Raw genomic sequence first — 14,228 nt, 5'->3', positions numbered from 1 at the left:
AGCATGGTCCTAAGAACCAAAGTGTTGCTGGTTCAATACCTAGTCAGGGCACATGCCTGGGTTGCAGGCCAGGTCTCCAGTAGGGGGCGTGCGAGAGGGAACCACACATTAAAGTTTCTTTACCCCTTTCTCCTTCCCTTCCTCTCTAAAAATAGATAAAATCTTTAAAAAAACAAAATCAATAAACATATCCTCCAGTGGGAATTAAAAAAAGAGGACTCCCCCCCACTTCATCTCTGAAAGCTAAAACATCTGATTTAAAGGCACTCCATTGCAGCATTTTGTGCTGTAGCTTTTACTGGAATAATCAACAACATTCATTTACTTCAGGGGCATAGTTGGTGAAGTACAAAATTCACAGTTCTTGTCAGAGAGCAAAGGCATATGGAGTCTCTCTCCCTGTGCCTTAACTACGCACGTGCTCACTGAGGTGGGTGCTCTTTGAGTGAGTCTGGATACAGTGCTAGAAGCCGGGCGGGGAGATGGCCCTTCACTCACGGTGGCTCTTCTGCGCCCTTTCTCTGCTCAGAGAAACGCCATCGAGCGTTTCTGCGGGGAGGTGAGGCGCCTGTGCCACGCGGAGCGGAGGAAGGACTTCGTGTCTGAAGCCTACCTGATCACACTGGGCAAGTTCATCAACATGTTCGCGGTGCTGGACGAGCTGAAGAACATGAAGTGCAGCGTCAAGAACGATCACTCCGCCTACAAGAGGTGAGCCTCGCCCTGCGCATGCGTCACGGTGGGGCCTGCTCACAGTGGGTGCGCAGCCCAGGTGTGCTGAGGGCATCGCTGCTGGTTGGCCGTGTAGAACAGTTTGATATGTGTTCCTGGGGCAGCCGGCAGGCAACATATGCCATGATGCATTTTTAGAGGTATGTGTCGCATTCTGGTATTTGCTGAGTGCTCAGCACCCTTGGGAGGATGGAAGCGCCTCAGACCGACCATTTCTAGCCCTACGGTCATTGTGTGGGTGTTTGGCTCTCGGTGAGGGGCAGGTGGGTTCTTCAGCATGAGGGTGTTGCTTCCACTCGTCACTCTCTGATCAGGTGGCCCCGTGGACTGTCTGACAGGTTCACGTTGCGTTGCTGGGTTTCCCAGATTGGCCCTCATGCAGCATGGTTTTCTTTTCTAATGTGGAGAGGAGAATTGGGAAAGGGGAGCGTGGTGTGGCTGTGTGTTTCTGGAACGCTATATCGTGTGGTTGGTGGCAGGAAAAGACAGGTGGGCAGCCTGCTGTCTCCTGATTGACGTTTCCTTAGAAGGTCCGTACCAGGTAATCGAAGGCATGACTGGCTAGAATGAGATGGCAACTAATGTTTCTTCTTTCGAGGCGAGGAATCCGGGCTGTAAAATTAAATTGGAGGAGATTTTACTTCCCATTTTAGTAGGCTGAAATATGCCCCATCGGAAATCAGACAACTGTTGATGTGTTTTTAAAATGAAATTGACACAGGGTGGGGTACGAATCCCAGATTTAAGGATGAGGTGGGAGTGGAGCTAGGTTACCCAGATGTTAAGCTTTACTCATATGAATAAATATGGGCGTTGCATTCCGTTCACCCAGAATCAGTCAGCTCTGACCAGGAGAACTGCTAAGTCTTTGCAGTTGACCAGTTTACCCTGCTTGGGGAGGAGAGTGGGGAGGCGTCCTGTTCGATGACAGTGTGGGCAGAGTGTGGGGGCTTCTGAGGGGTGGAAGGTGGGACTCACCTGACTATGAGAGCAGCTTCAGCTCCTGGCTGCACAGATCACTTGCTGCATGATTTAAAACAACTTTTTAAAAATTTACTGATTTTAGAGAGAGAGAGAAAAAAACCCATTGATTTGTTGTTCCACTTATTGATGCATTCATTGGTTGAGTCTTCTGTGTGCTCTGACCGGGGATCGAACCCACAACACTGGTGTGTCGGGTGTAAGAACAACCTTGGTGTAATGATGCTCTAACAACTGAGCTAGCTGGCCAGGGCTTGCTGCCCAATTTTAGGCAGCTTTCTCAGCCCTTCTGATTTTGTTAGAGGCATACAGCATCAGTGGTTTTTAAGTTCACAATGTTTTTTTTTCCTTTTAGCAAATGCTTTTTTTTTCTCGTAGCAAACGGCATTTCTATTCCAAAGTCTAGATTGTAAGATAATTTTTTAATGATGAGGCTACTCCAAGGAAGGCTGTCTAGGGGGTGCCTGGCGTTTTCACCACCCTCAGGTGGTGATGTTACCATAGCAATTAATAGGAAGTTTAACCATACATATATATATATATTTAAAGATTTTATTTATTATTATATTTATCTTTAGAGGGGAAGGGAAGGAGAGAAGGAGAGAAGTACCAATGTATGGTTGCCTCTGGTGAGTCCCCTGCTGGGAACTGGCCTGCAACCCAGGCATGTGCCCTGACTGGGAATGGAACCGCGATCGTGTGGTTCACAGGCCTGCACTCAATCCACTGAGCTACGCCAGCCAGGGCCTATATTTTTTTAAAAACCCATACGAATAACAGTGGTTTAAATAAGATTTCAGGTTCTTGGACCTCAGCAGTTCTGAGGTAGGTGGCCTGTAGCTGATGTGGGGGTTCCACAGTGTTCAGGACCCAGGACTCCTGCTGTCCCGTTGCTCTACTGCGTTCATGTGTTGCCTTGTGGCACAAAGTGGTTGCTTGAACTCCAGCCGTCATTTCTGCATTCCAGTCACCAGGGAGGAAGAAGAATAGAAGGGCCCGCACTATCCCCCATAAGTAAACTTTCAAGTGCCTTGCAACACTTTGCATTATGTCTCATGTCTCAGCCGTCAATTGTGCATGGGTGTCACTGCTATGTGGAAATTGGGGTTTATTCCTGAGGAGGTACAGGGGAGGTTATCAGTCTTTGCTGTGAAAATTTTTCTTTTATAAAACCCCCAAGGTTTTGCCCTGGCTCGTGTGGCTCAGTGGATTGAGCACTGGCCTGCGAATCGAAGGGTGGCGGGTTCGATTCCCAGTCAGGACACATGCCTGGGTTGCAGGCCAGGTCCCCAGTGGGGGGCACGTGAGATGCAACCACACGTTGATGTTTCACTCCCTCTCTTTCTCCAACCCTTCCCCTCTGTCTAAAAATAAATAAATAAAATCTTTAAAAAAAGATTAAAAAGAAACCCCAAGGTTTTAAGTGGCACAGACATGACCTTATGTGGCAGCTTCCTCTAGACGTTTGGGGGCCAGTCTTAGATGTGCAGAATCCTCACACTTGATTGTGAGACCTCAGAGGCTCTGCCCAGGCCCTGCAGTGGGGTAGGACCGCAGTGGACAGTCTGTTCTGTGTGTTCTTGTCTGTTCTCCTCTCAGTCCTAGGGGTGGGTCGTTTGCCAGAGACATATGTGAGGCTAGTGAGAGTTCCGGAGGTTGGTCCAAAATGGAACTGTGTGTTGGTAGCAGAACCAGGATTCTATTCTAGACCTTTGATATCAGAACTGTACTGGCTCCCTGACCTGCAAGAGGTGAGGTGGCCCAGAAGGTTCTCATCACAGAACCTTAATGGTGCTGGCTGTCTTCATCACCACGCTCTGGGGAGGTAGCTGTCCTCAGACTTGGGGGCAGGTAGCTCTGGGGAGAGGCCAGCATGGGGGGGCCCTGCTGGGAGGCCTGCCGATGTCACTACCACCAGCTCTGGACCGCAGGGTTGTGAGTAGACCAGCTGGGGACCCTGGACGGTAAAGTTCGTAGAGGCTGAAGCCATAAACCAGCCACTGAGACCACATTCCCGCAGGAGGCTGCAGCCACAGAACCGCGGTCTCAGTTTTCCCATATTTTAAAAAAATCGTGAAGCCTGTTAGTCGATCAACTCCTTTCCCTTTTTTTTTCTTTTAAAGGGCTGCTCAGTTTTTACGGAAAATGGCAGACCCGCAGTCCATCCAGGAGTCGCAGAATCTGTCCATGTTCCTGGCCAACCACAACAAGATCACCCAGGTAAGGTTTGGCTCTCCCTGCCTGGACACCCGGCACCCTGCTGCGGGTTGGGGCGGGGCGGGGCCAGAGGACACGGAGCAGCCCCTGGCATGGGTCTCCGCCTCTTTCAGTCTCTGCAGCAACAGCTTGAAGTGATTTCAGGCTATGAAGAGCTCCTGGCCGACATCGTGAACCTGTGCGTGGATTACTACGAGAACCGGATGTACCTGACGCCCAGCGAGAAACACATGCTTCTCAAAGTATGTGGGCGGGGCAGACATGGGAAGCACCTCCTCCAGGACTGACTACGCTGTGACCACCCTCCTTTTGTCAGCCTTGTGTTGTTCTCACTCTTGCGGCTGCATGTGCGCATGCACATATGTGTACGTAGCAGCCTGGACTGCAGGCTCCCCACACATTGCCTGAGTGTGTCCTGCACTTTGCCCTGGTGCCATGGGCCCCAGCCCCAGTCCCCAGAGTGTTCGTGGGTGATAAATCTAGGGTCAAGGACTTTGCTCATTCAGCCTTTTATAGTAGAGCTCATACCAGAGTGGACTCGTGAAGCATAGAATTCCTAGGAATTAATTACAGGGCATCTAACTTAGGGTTTTTCAACTTTGGTGTGACAGTGATATACCTTCGGTAGGAACCATCTTTGATTTTGAAAAATTTTAAAAACATTTTATTTATTTTAGAGAGGGGAAAGGGAAGGAGACAGAGGGTGAGAGAAACATCAATGTGTGGTTGCCTCTTGCACGCCCCCTGCTGGCGATTCAGCCTGCAACCCAGGCAAGTGCCTTGACTGGGAATTGAACTGGTGACCTTTAGTCCACAGGCTGGTGCTAAATCCATTGAGCGACACCAGTCGGGGACACCTTGTTCTTCATTATTATTCTGTTCAAGGCAGGAAGGTTGTCAGTGTCACTTCTCACTGGGAGGAGAAGAAGGGGGTCCTGCATTCCCTGCCCGCTGGTCTCCCCTATGCGGAGGGCACCCTGGACCCACCCTGGCTGGGTGTCCCTCCAGCTCAACACCCTGCCTGCCAGAGCTGAGATCTCTCCCTGCTGGACATCCCCATGGAAGGTTGGGCTGCAGGGTGCTGTCCAGTGCAACAGTCTAGAATGGTGGGTGCGTGTGGAAATCTGCACTCACTATTGCTGTGTGCTCAGCCAGAGGTGAGGAGGTCGGTGTGCCTGGGAGGACGTTGAACCAGCCAGAAGAAATGACACATATAAAAGAATAGCTTCAGCCCTGGTGTGGCTCAGTTGTTTGGAGCACCCTCCTGTAAACTGAAAGGTTGTGGGTTCGATTCCCGGTCAGGGCACAGACTGAGGGGGGCTTCAGTCCAAGGTCAGGGCACATAGAAGAGGCAACTAGATCCATGTTTCTCACTGGCATTGATATTTTTTGCTCCCTCTGTCTCTCCCTTTTCCCTTCCCCTTCCCCTTTCTGTAAAACTCAATAAGCATGTCCTCAGGTGAGGATAAAAAAAAGAATAGCTTCATGTGAAGGAATAGCATTTATTCCTGAGGAGCTTTTAAAATTGCTTTTTGAAAAAAGGAGTGAATTGTCGTTTCAGAGTTCTGAACTGTGGCTTATATGTGCTCGTGGGTGATGGGCCTGCGGGCCGACTTTCTGGGCCATCTGACACTTTTGCAGGTCATGGGGTTCGGCCTGTACCTGATGGATGGGAGCGTCAGCAACATCTATAAACTGGATGCCAAGAAAAGGATAAACTTGTCCAAAATCGACAAGTTCTTCAAGGTAAGCTACATTTTAATTAACACGTCCCCTGTTTGAGTTTGGGGGCGGTGACCCTGACCTGTCCTGGGATCGGGGCGGGGCTCTTGCTCCTGTTTGTGGAGGTGCTACCCCCCTGCCCCGCCCCCAACACTGGTTCCGTCCGGGTAAGAATCGTGCATGGGGGGATCCTGCCGTGTGTGTGCGCATGTCTGGTGGCTCCCTCCCTGTGTCACACATGTCCCTCTGGGAGCCAACAGCCATGGTCCATAGGCGTTCATTGAGGTGCCGCCGGCCATTGGGTAGTCCTGCCACAGTGTGTTAATACTTGTCCTCATCTGTCACCATGGGCATGTAGTGGTTTCGGGGCTGTGGCTGGTGTGAACAGCCCCACGCTGACTTATTGCGCATCTGTGCGCATTTCTGTTGGATATTTACCCCAGGGTGGGGGTCGGGGTCACGGGCATCAACAGTGTCAGGGTGGTAGACACAGCCTAAGCGCTCTCCCACGAGGCCTCGCTGATGCGCGTTCCTGCCTCACTCCATGAGTGAGCGCTCCCATTGCTCCACATCCTCGCTGTCACTCAACACTGTGGGGCCTCCAGAAGGGTGGGTGTGTCATTGTGATTTTACAGACTAGAGTCTCCTTGTGGTTCCGTTGCTGTTTTTCTGATGACTTTTCATACTCCAGCACTTTGTGTTGTTCTCTTTTATGAAACATCACTTTAAATTTCTTGGTGATTTTTTTTCCCTGTGGTACATGGGCATTGTTGGATGCATGGCTCTAAAACACAGGTATTCCTCTATATGCCTCTCCTTTTCACTGTCTTTTTTTTTTAAAGATTTTACTTATTTTTAGAGAGGAGAAGGGAAGGTGAAGGAGAGGAAGAGAAACAGTGTGTGGTTGTCTCTCACGTGCCCCCCACCAGGGACTTGGCCCACAACCGAGGCATGTGCCCTGATGGGGAATCGAACCGACGACCCTTTGGTTTGCAGCCAGTGCTCAGTCCACTCAACCACACCAGCCAGGGCTCTCAATTTTCATTTTCTAATTGTTCCTAGTGTATAGGACCATGGATCTAGCTAGAGTTAGTTTAATTTTAATATTTGAAATAGTTTTATGAATGTTGGTTCTTGTATTTTGTTCTTGAAGTAAATGTAGAAGCTATTTACAATTTTTTAAAGGCTTAATTTACTTATTTTTAGGGATTGGGGAAGGGAGAGAGAGAAACATTGATGTGTGGTTGCCTCACATGCACCCCCTACTGGGGACCTCGCCTGCAACCCAGGCATGTGCCCTGACAGGGAATCGAACTGGAGACTTTTTGGTTCTCAGGCCAGTGCTCAATCCACTGAACAACACCAGCCAGGGCTGTTTAAAACTTTTTTGCACCAAATGACTTGCAGAAATAGCATTCAACACACAGTAATGATTAGCATTATTCATTTGTCTTGCGATTAATCATCTGGTGACTAAACATTCGTGATGACGCATTTTTTTTTTCTTTGTTGAATACAGCAACTCCAGGTGGTCCCACTGTTTGGGGACATGCAAATAGAACTGGCAAGATATATCAAGACCAGCGCCCACTATGAGGAAAATAAATCTCGGTAGGAGAGCGAGCTGCCCAGTTAGAACGTTCTGCATTGTTCTCACTGTGGTTTTGTAACACTTCATGTGTATCTTGTGATGTCACCTTGACATTCTCAGCCATCTGGAACTGAATGCCTGACACAGTAGCCCTTGCCGAGTGTGGCTGTTTGTGTTGAAACTCCTTAAAAATTTACCACATTTTTGCCATGTATAATGCGTACCCACGTTCTTTGCCCCGACTTACAGGGAAAAAGTCTTTTGTTTTAAATTTTTAAATCAACTTTTTATTTATTTATATTTAGATTCTTGTTTTATGTGTTGTAAGAGAATTTTGGCATTTGTTTTTGAACATATTATGATATAAGAAATTGTATGTAACAAATAACTACAAAACAGGAGAAGAGATACAAAGCATTTCAGGTACTGCCCACGTATAATGCCCATCCTTATTTTTCCCTGAAAGATTTGGGCAAAAAAGTGAGCATTATACACGACAAAATATGGTTTTTCCTTTAGAACAGCCATATTTCCAATGTTTAGTACTTAGTGGCTAATTTTTTATTTTTTAAAGATTTTATTTTCTTATTTTTAGAAAGAAAGGAAGGGAGGGAGAAAGAGAGGGAGAGAAACATCAATGTGTGGTTGCCTCTCGAGCGCCCCCTACTGGGGACCTGGCCCAAAACCCAGGCATGTGCCCTGACTGGGAGTCAAATAGGCAGTCCTTTGGTTTGCGAGTTGGTGCTCAGTCCACTAAACCAAACCAGCCAGAGCAAAATCTTTAAAAATTAAAAAAAGAGCAAAGGGGATGCTGCTTGAAATAGATTACCACATTTTGCTATGTATAATGTACACTCACATTTTTGTGTGCATTGTACATGGGATTACTATGCCCATGTATAATGTGCACCCTATTTTTCCCTCAAAAGTTTTGGCAAAAAAGTGCATGTTATACATGGCAAAATACAGTATCTTGAAAAGTGGTCACTGCATTTGTCTGCTTTGGGTAGAGGGGACCAGTTGGGGAAAAACAGCAAGTGCTGTGTTGGGGAGCAGCTCTCTGAGCCCCAAGGCTGAGCTTTCCTCCCAATACCTGTGGCAGTTTTAATTCTTAATGACCTCCTTCCCCACTAACTTGTGTCTGTTTGCTGTGGATATGTTGCGTTGTGCAGATGGCTAGTTACACTGATACCATCTAACTTCCCAGTAATGTCAGCTTCAACCCTCCCGACAAGGTTAAGTTCATCCCGAGTCTCTGGCTGACTTGCTTTTCTGCCGTGGCTTCTTGTTTTCCTGTGTGAGTGATAAAGGGGCATCTGTCCCCACGGGCCCCGCAGTGATGTGGTCGTGCGTCCTTGCTAGGGTGGCTCAAAGTCCTAAATCCAGCAGCAGCTCTCAGCGTTTTAGAACAATTGTTACGGTTATTTTTGATGTTGTTGTTCATTTTATTTTTCAATTACAGTTGACGTTCCTTCTGACTTTGTATCAGTGTCGGGGGTGCACCACAGTCATGTGCTTTCCACAGTGTTTCCCCTGCATTTCCAGGGCTCTCCCGGCTCCCTACGCAGTTATTGCAATATTATTGACTCTGCTGCCAGTGCTGTAACTGACATCCCAGTAGAAAGTAGGTGGGCGGTTGAGGATGAATTGTGATGACTTTTCAAAGGCAAAATTGGAAGGTTGGACAGAGAGGCCGATCCGGGGCCATGGGTCCAGGCCAGCTCCTTCCTCCCTGAGGTTCCGCCGTCTCGCTGGCCTGCAGGGACCTGGGGACAGTGGCGGGCCATCCTGAGTGCGTCCTCGGCCAGCGAGGCCTTGCTCAGGCGCACCTCCCGGTGACACGTTTCCCTCCCGCCAGGTGGACATGCACGTCTTCCGGCAGCAGCCCCCAGTACAACATCTGCGAGCAGATGATCCAGATCCGGGACGACCACATGCGCTTCATCTCCGAGCTGGCGCGCTACAGCAACAGCGAGGTCAGAGCCCGTGCCCCACACAGGGCCCCGCAGTCCCCTCTGCTCTGTCCCTAAACTCGGCTGCGATCCCTTTGAGAAATAGGAATTAATGCCGGATCTTCGATGGCACCCATTATACCGGATGGGGCAGTGCAGTGAGCTTTATCTGACTCCTTTTTTTTTTCAGAAAAGCATAATAGGACCCAGAAAAAGGACCAAGGAGAGACCATGAGTGAAGCAGCACTAACTAGTTTAACCCCTGCTAGATGGGGTGGAGAGGGAGGGTGTCTGGAGGCCAGGGGTGTGCAGGAGCCTCTGGGTTGGTGGGAGGTCTTCCTGGGTGTCCCCACCTGCCCGGTGTGGCTCCGAGCCTCTGGGAGTACAGGGGGTGGGGTCTGGCGTGGAGGAGCCGAGGGGGTGCCACTTCTTACATCTCTCAATGAGCAAGGCAGTGAGGTCAGCGGTGTGGGTGCTGTGAATCGTCAGGAGGGACCCAGGGATTTGGGGGTCCACACACAGGTCTGATTATTTTTCATTCCTCACCCAAGGATATGTTTATTGTTTTGAGAGAGAGAGATCCGTGTGAGAGAGAAGCATCAGTTGGCTGCCTCCATCTATACACCTCAAATAGGGATCTAACCTGCAACCTAGGTATGTGCCCTGACCAGGATTTGAACCTGTAACCTTTTAGTGTACAAGACGATGCTCCAACCAAATGAGCAACTCAGGCAGGGCACCATTGTTAGCTTTAATTCCCACTGAAGGGGCTCCTCAAGCAACATTGGCCACAGCTTATTGAGTTTGGCCAAGTTGACCAGACTCAACTTAGTCACCAAAAACGCGGGATCCGTGCTTGGCCATCTTTCCCTGGAGAGTATTTAAGGTTTATCTTGCACTTCATTTTGTCCCTAGGTTTCTCCCTCTGGGGATGAGACATCGTTGTTTGGCAAAGTCTCCTGCAGTGCTTTGCTTCGTGTGCATTGAGTGGGGCCTGTGGGACACTCGCCTGGCCCGTGGCACTGGCGGGTCACCTCCTCTGCGGGGGCCTGTGTCAGATGGGGCCCAGTCCTCAGTTCCAGTTACGCCTGCAGGGTGTACCTCAGCTGCAACCACCAGGGAGATTTGAACAAACAAGGTTGATTACTTGTAGTCCTACAGGGCGCCTGGCACACCCGAGGCCACCCAGCGAGGTCACAGGTGAAGGGAGGGGGCAGTGGGGGCATAGGGCTTTGCAGGATCGCTGTTTATCAGTGAATTTCCAACTTAAGAGCGGGAATTACCCTATTTTGCCATGCAGAATGCACACTTTTTTTCCAAACTTTTGAGGGAAAAATAAGGATGCGCATTATATACCAGTATAATGACTACATACCACGGATATAATGCACAAACGTGGGTGTGCATTATACACAGGAACACATTATGTGGGGCAAAATATGTTAGTTGCCCTGGCCTGTGTGGCTCAGTGGATTGAGCACCAGCCTGCTGACTAAAGGATTGTCAGTTTGATCCTCAGTCAGGGCATATGCCTGGGTTGCGGGCCAGGTGTCCAGTAGGGGGTGCTCTAGAGGCAACCACACTGATATTTCTCTCCCTCTTTCTCTCTCTCTCTCTTCCCCCCTCTAAAAGTAAATAAATAAAACATTTATTAAGAAAAAGAAGGGAGAGGAGCATATGCGGGAAAAGCAGGGCCACTGAGGAGGTCCTTATATATGTTATGTTGATCAAGCAGTCCATTCTCATAGAAAACTCGGGGTGGGTGTGACCTCGCTCTCTGGCTGTTGCCTTGTGTTTATTAAGGCTGGGAGCCTTTGCAATGTCCCATTGGCAGTCAGCAGCTTGGTGTCAGGCACCCACACCTGTATCCTCTGTGTAGCCACGATGCCCGTTTGCTACCTGGCTCCATTCATGGTGTTCTTGTGCTTTTGAGTTCAAGGGCTCGGGTTTCCCTGCCGCCTCATTTTATGTTGTGATGTATAAACTGCGCTTGCTGGTCCACAGTCAGATATGTGCAAGGAGGGATGTTCAGCGAAATCTGCCTGCCCCTCCCCTCCCTGCTGTTCACCATTCTTAAATCTAACTTTTTGTTATTTGATATAAGCAAGTACATGTGATGTGCACATCGTCCGTGATTCGCTGAGTGGAAGTGCACTGTGCATGTGCCTCTCTTCACCCCGAGCCAGTGGACATGGGGTCCTTGTGGCATCACGAGAAAAGCATTTCAAGGACCACACATGGTGGGCTGAGGTGTAGTAGTCAGGTTTATTGAGGCAGGAGCAAACACGGAGGGCTGCCCACACGCAGTTGGTCTCTGTCCACTGTGGAAGAAGTCCAGCCTTGTATACATCAAGCATAGAAGCGAGGCCAGGGCCCAGAAATTCTGCGCCGTTGGTTCGGTCCACATCAAAGCTGAGTCCAGTTCAGCCCTTGTTCCCGCCCTGCTAGCTAAGTCTATTCCCTGCTCCGACTGGGGGGTACTGTGTCACTGTACCCAGTCTTGCACTTGGGGTCCCCGCTGGGAGACTACCGCCACATGGCTACTGCTCTGACGGCTGCTGGGTCTGCTCATCAGCTGTCAGGGAGCTAAGGTGTGAACAAGGGCAGTGTGTTTGGGGCGGGAGGAAGGGGGCTTGCCGTTTTTAAGCTCTGACTGTATTACCTCAGGCTTGGGAAGGCCTAGGAGCTCTTTCAAACTAACCAAGCAACTTCCCCACCCTTCCCTCAGGCTTGCCTGGGATCCTCCTCTTAACCAATCCATTTTCTTAGATTTTCTGGAGTTCAGTGTCCCTTATTCAATCCGATCCTTCTCCCAGGCTAGGCTCCACCCTGTCTGGGAGCCACCTTGCTCCTGCTGCACATGCCTCATTGGAGGAGGACATCCCCCTGCGCCACCTGGGCTTCTCCAGGGCCTGTGCCCAGCAGAGGAATTTCCTAACTGCTGTTTGAGCCCTCCCTCATTAACCCAGGATAGGGACCGCAGACGAGCCTTCTCAGAGGAGTGGGTCCTGAGAGTGGAGGACACAGGCGTCCCCTGGGGAGCCTGTGAGTCCTGCAGCGCCCTAGCAAGCAGGCTTCTTGTCTGACTCAGCTCCCCAGTTTATTATATCGAGTTGGCCAAAACGTCTCTTTCATTTTTATCCCATAAATAAAAGATACGTTTTTCATTGTCACCAGTAACTTTGTTGATTTGGACATTTTGAGTATGTTGGCTCTCTCCCGCTATTGGCTGCTAGTGGGTAGAGGCCAGGGATGCTGCTAAATATTTCCCAGTGCTTGAGACTGGGAAAAGAATGCCCAGCCCCACGGCAAAGAATTATTTGGCCAAAATGTCAGTGTTACCAGGAAGCATTGTAAACCACTTTTGACACATTCGATCAGTCACAGCACCTTCTCCATATACTGCACAAGTCTTTTTATGCGTTTCAGTTGTGTTTCTACCTTTCTTGAGATAGTAAAGTGTGGTACACTGAAAATGTTGTGTTTTCTTCCACCTTCGGTACTAAAATGGCTATACAAAAATTCACCAATTTTGATAAGCTTTTTTTAAATGGACGCTGATAAGACAGCTGTCACAATCCAGTCTGCCAAAATTGTTCCAAATGACCTTAAAGACAACTAACTAAGCACTACTAGAGCCATCGTACAGAAGACGACACGAACTTTTTGGCCAGCCCGATATGTAATGTTCGATGCCCTTTGCTCCCTTCCTTCATTAATATCTAGCTGCCTATTCTGACAGCACGGCCTGCCACATCCTGTGCTCAGTGCTTCTGGAGACAGGCCCGTGTTCACTAGATCAAAATTTGGAGCAGGGGAAGAAGCTTCATTGGTTGAGAAGACCTAGCTTGAGAAGATGGGGGAACCGCCTCTCAACTCCATTTTGAGAGAGTGCAAAGTCGGGCATCCTCTGCAGTGGCAAGGGAGGCTGCGTGAGGCAGAAGTGGCTGGAACTACAGGCAGCCGGGCTCCAGAAGGGCTGCCAGGGAAAGAATATTTCTCAATCCCCTGCTGCTCTGAGTCACTGCTTCCTGTTCCTGCCTGTTTCCCCACCTCTTCCCTGAGATGCCTGGGCTGCTCAGGCCTCCGGCAGAATCACGAGGTAGTTAGCATGTCGGTGGCGGGAGCTGTTAATCTGAGGCCTTCAGACAGGAAGCATTTCAGTCTGTGCTGGCTGGGCATGGACATGGTCACCGCCTTCTGCAGCAGGGAAGGCTGGTGTGCCCCATCATTGCATATTTTGGGGACAGTATCTTTGGGGTGGGCTCCTAGACTGAGTTGGATGGGTCCAGGGCAAACACAGGGCTGGTTTTTCTGGATATGGGCCAACTTTCTGATGCTCCTGGGGTTCTCTAGGTTGTCACAGGTTCGGGCCGTCAGGAGGCCCAGAAGACAGATGCTGAATACCGGAAGCTCTTCGACCTGGCCCTGCAGGGCCTGCAGCTGCTGTCTCAGTGGAGTGCACACGTGATGGAAGTGGTAGGCACCCAGCTCCGGAGAGGGGACACTACAGGGTGCAGAGAAGCGGCTCCCCTCCCCCGCCCCCAGTCGGTTACAATTGTTTTTCTACCCAAACTCCTCAAGAAATTGGCTAAATGATATTTTTTCTGCATTAACTTTGGCCTTTGGATCAAGAATAAATGGGCTTTTTATTTTGGGCTCTAGAAATAAGGTTAGGTATCAGTTTAAATGGAAGACAACTCAACATGTATTTCATTTATGTGTGTTAACTAAATGGCTGCATCTGTTAAAACAGTAATAGACTTAAATTTGTACCACTGTGATGATTTTGAATTCACATTTTTTTAAGATTTTGTTTATTTTTAGAGAAAGGGAAAGGGAGAGAGAAAGAGAGGGAAACATTAATGTGTGGTTTCATCTCATGAACCTCCTACCAGGGACCTGGCCTGCAACCCAGGCATGTGCCAGGACTGGGAATCGAACCAGTGACCCTTTGGTTTGCAGGCCGACACTCAGTCCACTGAGCCACACCAGCCAGGGCAAATTTGCATTTCTTTAAAGAGAATTTTCTC

The 14,228-nt window shown here is 49.4% G+C and overlaps 1 protein-coding gene across 2 annotated transcripts in view; it reads left to right on the top strand.

Annotated features, from left to right (window-relative positions):
* The window catches only part of CYFIP1 (cytoplasmic FMR1 interacting protein 1), an 89,464-nt gene that overhangs the window by 29,886 nt on the left and 45,350 nt on the right, over positions 1 to 14,228 (top strand). For both annotated transcript variants that reach the window (XM_037053820.1, XM_037053821.1), the window contains exons 6-12: positions 530 to 711; positions 3,837 to 3,933; positions 4,044 to 4,172; positions 5,572 to 5,676; positions 7,172 to 7,263; positions 9,102 to 9,219; positions 13,552 to 13,674. In XM_037053820.1, coding sequence (XP_036909715.1) covers positions 530 to 711; positions 3,837 to 3,933; positions 4,044 to 4,172; positions 5,572 to 5,676; positions 7,172 to 7,263; positions 9,102 to 9,219; positions 13,552 to 13,674 — 846 coding nt within the window. The remainder of the gene's footprint in view (positions 1 to 529; positions 712 to 3,836; positions 3,934 to 4,043; positions 4,173 to 5,571; positions 5,677 to 7,171; positions 7,264 to 9,101; positions 9,220 to 13,551; positions 13,675 to 14,228) is intronic.

This window comes from Sturnira hondurensis, unplaced genomic scaffold (assembly GCF_014824575.4).
Source record: "Sturnira hondurensis isolate 20B ecotype Veracruz unplaced genomic scaffold, ASM1482457v3 Scaffold0007865, whole genome shotgun sequence".
Classification (NCBI taxonomy): Eukaryota; Metazoa; Chordata; class Mammalia; order Chiroptera; family Phyllostomidae; genus Sturnira; species Sturnira hondurensis.
Note: the sequence above shows the minus strand (reverse complement) of the source record. Positions and strands in the feature narration are given on the sequence as shown.